The sequence below is a fragment of the Carcharodon carcharias genome, chromosome 4 (assembly GCF_017639515.1).
Source record: "Carcharodon carcharias isolate sCarCar2 chromosome 4, sCarCar2.pri, whole genome shotgun sequence".
Taxonomy (NCBI): Eukaryota; Metazoa; Chordata; class Chondrichthyes; order Lamniformes; family Lamnidae; genus Carcharodon; species Carcharodon carcharias.
In genome coordinates this window covers 160,393,197-160,399,196 of record NC_054470.1, presented here as the reverse complement: position 1 = coordinate 160,399,196, position 6,000 = coordinate 160,393,197, and the positions used below count along the sequence as shown (strand labels likewise).

The window sequence follows — 6,000 nt, the reverse complement described above, 5'->3', positions numbered from 1 at the left end:
GCAAGGCTCCCAACTGGCAGCATGCACTTATAAATAATAGATTAATACGTGTTTATGACTTAATGGCACAAGAATGGAATGAACTCAGTTTTTCACTGTTTGTTTTAGTGCATCATCTGTGTAGAAGATGAAAAACTATTCCAACCATTTAAATTGGAACCGACACAGGCAAGAACTGTAATAGATGACACTAAATTCTACACTCCCTTGATCATTCCTTATCACTGACTAACATATAAATTATCAATTAATCCTTTCCCTCTGGATTTTAGGGTGTTTTTTTAATATAAGCTGGTGTAAAATAACTTCTAAATAAGGCATTTGTGCAACTCATAGACATTTTATTGCCTTCAAAGTGAAGTATACTTTCTTACTTACAAAGTACATAGACATAGAAGTTATAGCAGTTCTACAAAGGAAAGGGATAAGCTTGTATCAATTTTTTAACATGGTGTCCACCAAGATATCCATTTAAGATATTTTCAGTTCCATTAGGCTTTCCCTTTTTTTCTAAGTTGCTTTTCAAAGAACTCATTGCAGGCAACAGTCAGAGCAGCAACTAAAATAACAAATTCATTGAAATCCACCTCATTGTCTTTATTGGAATCAAGGTCTTTCATGATATTGTCCACGAGAGATGGATCCTTCTGAGACTGGAGAAAGGAAGGAAGAAGATAATTAGATACATTTAACTTAATGAATGGTGCAACTCATTGAAGAGAATTAATGTCAATCATACAGCAATTGTTTTAGGTACCACTGCCTCACACAACATTGTTGAATATTAAAAAAGGAAAAGCATAGAAAATAAAGTATACAATTAATTTTTAAATGAAAAATTGGCCCCAATATTTCAATTGGAAATTAACACAGAAAATACTGCCAGACTCAGCAGGTCTGGCAGCATCTGTGCAGAGAGAAACAGAGTTAACGTTGCGAGTCTATATGACTTCTTCAGAGCTAAAGAGAAGTAGAAACGTGATGGATTTTATACTGTTTAAGAGATGGTGGAGTAGGTGGAACAAAATAGAAAGGCAGGGATTGGTGGGAGCTCAGGAGAGATTGACAAAGATGTTATGGGCACAAGTATAAATTGGAAACAAAAACAGAATTACCTGGAAAAACACAGCAGGTCTGGCAGCATCAGTTGAGAAGAAAAGAATTGACGTTTCGAGTCCTCATAACCCTTCAGCAGATAAATTGGGAGTTGGGTAGGCTGTCCCTTGTACACTATTAAGTGTTACTAAATACACTCAGGTAGGAAAAAATGTGGATTAAAGCTTTATCCAGCACTTATTACAGAATGGAAGATAAGACCTATATCAAAGTTACAATAGCTGCCATTTCATGGATTAGCAAATTAAGTACCAAATAAATACTTGTTCTGCTGTTAAAAAAAACGTTCACTGAATTATTTTATCACGCACTCCCTAAAAGCTGTGTTTTTATTAATAATTATGCGCAGGCATACTTTTTTAGCTGACAGTCAGTAATTTCCTTTTGAAATCATTGATCATCTCTGCTGCCACCACGCTCCTGGGCAGGGACTTCCAGCATTGTTGCTGCAGTTTCCCAATTGCTAGAAACAAAGGGCAGGATTTTGTCCTTTAGTTCGGGACAAATGGGGATCACAACCTCACATCATGATGTGAACAGATGCCCAGCTCTTGTTTTGAGGTGCCTCTCTCCAATTTTTAAACTTTTAAATTTAAAAGTGCTTTCAGCAGCTGGGCCACTATTGTGGAGTGGGAGCCCCTCCACAGGACGGTCTGAGGCTACTGCTGTGGAAGGCCACAAAGCCTGCCTGGAGCCCTGGACCCTGGTCTGCCAATGCAAGGCTGCCCCCAGACAGCTGGCCTAGCCCCCACTACTTTCAGGGGCCCACAATTGGCCTCTGGCAATAGGCCTTATTAGGCCTTTGAAGAGCCTTAAGTGGCGATCTGCCACTTGTGGATGGGCAGTGCTAACATTCAGCCACTCTGCCTATGGGAGAATGGCCTGGGAGCAGGAGGGTGCCGGCAACCAACATACTGGCCAAGGCGTTAATTTTCACACCTGCCTGCCTCCGCATTCACCTCCATCAGGGCCTGAACATCTTGCCAAAAGAAGTTGGAAACAAAGTAGAAAATTGGGAGTAGAGTGCAGCATTTGAAAGATGACAAATTTTACTTTGTTTAAACAATCACCTTGAGACCCAAACATATACGATTTTGCAATACTTTGAAACTATGATGTATAATTCAGATAGTTGGCCTGTTTTGGGATAGTTTCAGTGATCAGCAAGGTCTGGTAACTTTTAAAGCAATCTTTCATTTGTTCATAGAATCAAAGAGCCATGGAATAGTTAGAGCACAGAAGGAGGCTATATTGGCCCACCCTGTCCATGTTGGCTCTCTATAAAACTCAGCTAGTTTCACTCCTGTGCTGTTTCCCTGCAGGTTCTTATCCATTGATTTTGATTGAATCTGCTTGCGCCATACTCTCAGGCAATGTACACAAGATATAAAAACAAAAAACTGCGGATGCTGGAAATCCAAAACAAAAACAGAATTACCTGGAAAAACTCAGCAGGTCTGGCAGCATCGGCGGAGAAGAAAAGAGTTGACGTTTCGAGTCCTCATGACCCTTCCACAGAACTGAGCGAATATAAGGAGAGGGGTGAAATATAAGTGGTTTAAGGTGGGGGGAGGGGTGGGGGGGAGAGAAGTTGGGGGCGGGGTGGTGTGGTTGTAGGGACAAGCAAGCAGTGATAGGAGCAGATAATCAAAAGATGTCACAGACAAAAGAACAAAAGAACACAGAGGTGTTGAAGGTAGTGATATTATTTAAACAAATGTGCTAATTAAGAATGGATGGTAGGGCACTCAAGGTACAGCTCTAGTGGGAGTGTGGTGGAAAGACTAGCGGGACATAAAAGATTTAAAAATAATGGAAATAGGTGGGAAAAGAGAAATCTATATAAATGATTGGAAAAAACAAAAGGAAGGGGGAAGAAACAGAAAGGGGTCCCTGCTGAGTTTTTCCAGGTAATTCTGTTTTTGCAATGCACACAAGATCCTATCCACATACTGTATACATAAGTTTCTCCTCATGTCACCTTTGTTTCTTTCGCCAATCACCTTAAATTGGTGTCCTCTGTTTCTTGATTCTTCTGCCAATGGGAATAGTTTTCCCTTAAGTATTCTAGACCCTCACGATTGTGAACGTCTCTTATCAACTGTCCTCTCAACCTTCACTTCCCAAGGAGAACATCCTCAGCCTCTCCAATCTATCCATGTAACTGAAGTCCCTCATTCCTGGAACCATTGTCGTAAATCTTTTCTGAACTCTCTCCAAAGCCTTCATATCCTTCCTAAAGTACGACACAATACTCCAGGTGAGGTCAAATCTGTTTTATAATGATTTACCATTCCTTGCTTTTGTACTCAATGCCTCTATTTATAAAGCCCAGGATCTTGTATGCTTAACCACTTTCTCAACCTTCAATAATTTATGCACATATATGCCCAGGTCTTTCTGTTCTTTCACTCCCTTTAGAATCGCACCTTTTATTTTAAGCTGCCTCTCCTCATTCTTCCTACCAAGCTGTATCACTTCACACTTCTTTGCATTAAACTTCATCTGCCATATGCTCACTCACTCGTGAAGTCTACCACTATTTTCCTTACGGTTCACAATAATTGCAAGTTTTGCATCATCTGTGAATTTTGAAATTGTGCCCTGTACACCCAGTCGAGGTCATTAATATATATGAAGAAAAGCGGCGGTCCTAGTGCTGACTCCTGGGGAACGTCACTTACCCTCCTCAAGTCCGAATAACGATCATTCACCACTGCACTGTGTTTGCTGTCCCTCAGCCAATGTCCCCTTTTATCCCACAGTTTCAATTTTGCTGGCAAGTCTATCATGTGGCACATTATTAAATGGACTTCTAGAAGTTCATGTGCACCACACCAATCAAAGCAACTTTACACTCATGGTGGATGCACCTTTACAAGCATACAGTAGCAGTGTTAGAACTCATATAATTCATACTACAGCAGACAACATCCACAGGAACATGTAAGAAGGAATCCTTCCAGATGGGAAGAAAATAGAACTGAGCCTTCTTTGGCCTTGCTTAGTTCTCGAGTTCCTCCTGTTAGAGTGGCATCGCAGTGGCCACCTCAATTGCACCTCTGTAGGAATGGGTCACCCACCCCAAATATTTAAATAATCCTGTCACCAACAATTTAAAATAGTCAACTCAGGGAACAACCGTAGCTGACTTTTCACTCCCTCCCCCGATAATTCAAAAAAGGGAGCAGGGACACCAAAAACTCATATTTGTGCACCATTTTAGTATATTTTTTAATGATTATACAGTGGAATAGGTTTGTATTTCCAATAGAAAAACTCTTTCTCAAAGCACCAAAAGAGCAGAAACCAAATAACTCTTAGCGATAATAGCAGATGGATTTTCCTCATCTGATATATTAATAGCGGACATTAAACCTGTTTTTTGAGCAAGTTAAATCACTCTGTTAGAATAATAGAGTATTATCATTTGAGCATAGTAAGCCTTTATCTGCTCTTATCCCCAATGGCAATTTGCAGCTTCATTTGTTAGAAGATGCTTGAAATGTGTAGCATAAAAAAGGTTAATGTTTATGTGTGACCCTTTATCAGAATTCAGCTCTACTTTCTGTTTTTTAATGATACTGATTCACTCTTATCCACATAGAAGCTCCTAACAAATCATGGTTGTTTATTTAAAATCGTTACATCAGCATACTCTCAACTCATGTAACCCCAAGCCTGCCTCTAGACTGTTAGATGGTTAGGGACAGGGTATAGTTGTATTACAAGGACATGTTTTTTTTTAAAAAAGAAAAAGATGGAATTTCTAATGCCTTTTTGCTGGTTGGATTTTAATAAACTGTAATACCAGTAAGACAATGGAAAAACTGCCAGCCAGCAGAATATACAACAAAAAAAAAATCCCTGGAAAAACTCAGCAGGTCTGACAGCATCTGCAGAGAGGGATACAGTTGACGTTTCGAGTCTGTATGACCCTTCATCAGAACTAAGCCATATAGAAATGAGGTGAAATATAAGCTGGTAGAGGGGAGTGGGACAGGTAGAGCTCGATGTGGGGCCGGTGATAGATGGAGGCCAAGAAGAGACTGCCAAAGATGTCATAGACAAAAGGACAAAGGGGTGTTGACGGTGGTGATATTATCTAAGGAACGTGCTAATAGGGACATTAAGGGTAGCATGCAGGGCAAGCTAGTGGCAGATGGCCCTGGTGGGGGTGGGGTGGGGGGGAAGGGATCGAAATGGGCTAAAAGGTGGAGATGAAACAATAGATCAAAATAAATTTAAAAATAGATGGGAAAAGAAAAATATATTTGTAAAATAATTATAAATTATTGGAAAAAGGGGGATCGGAAAGGGGGTAGGGATGGAGGAGAGAGTTCATGAACTGAAATTGCTGAACTCATTAAGTCTGAAAGACTGTAAACTGCCGAGGAACAGCACCTCATCTTCCGACTAGGCACTTTACAGTCTTCCGGACTTAATTTTTCCAATAATTTATAATTTTTTAACACATATATTTTTCTTTTCCCACCTATTTTTAAAATTTATTTTGATCTATTATTTCATCTCCACCTTTTAGCCCATTTCAATCCCTTCCCCCCCACCCCACTCCCACAAGGGCCATCTGCCACTAGCTTGTCCTGCGTGCTACTCTTAATGTCCCCATTAGCACATTCCTTAGATAATATCACTACCGTCAACACCCTTTTGTCCTTTTGTCTATGACATCTTTGGCAATCTCTTATTGTCCTTCACCTATCACTGGTCCCCTATCGAGTTCTACCTGTCTCAACACCCTCTACCAGCTTATATTTCACCTCATTTCTATATGTCTTAGTTCTGATGAAGGGTCATACGGACTCGAAATGTCAACTGTATCCCTCTCTGCAGATGCTGTCAGACCTGCTGAGTTTTTCCAGG

The 6,000-nt window shown here is 40.2% G+C and overlaps 1 protein-coding gene across 2 annotated transcripts in view; it reads right to left on the bottom strand.

Annotated features, from left to right (window-relative positions):
* Window positions 1-392: 392 nt before the first annotated feature.
* The window catches only part of s100z (S100 calcium binding protein Z), a 28,047-nt gene continuing 22,439 nt past the window's right edge, over window positions 393-6,000 (bottom strand). For both annotated transcript variants that reach the window (XM_041186327.1, XM_041186328.1), the window contains one exon: window positions 393-653. In XM_041186327.1, coding sequence (XP_041042261.1) covers window positions 492-653 — 162 coding nt within the window. In that variant the 3' untranslated portion in view covers window positions 393-491. The remainder of the gene's footprint in view (window positions 654-6,000) is intronic.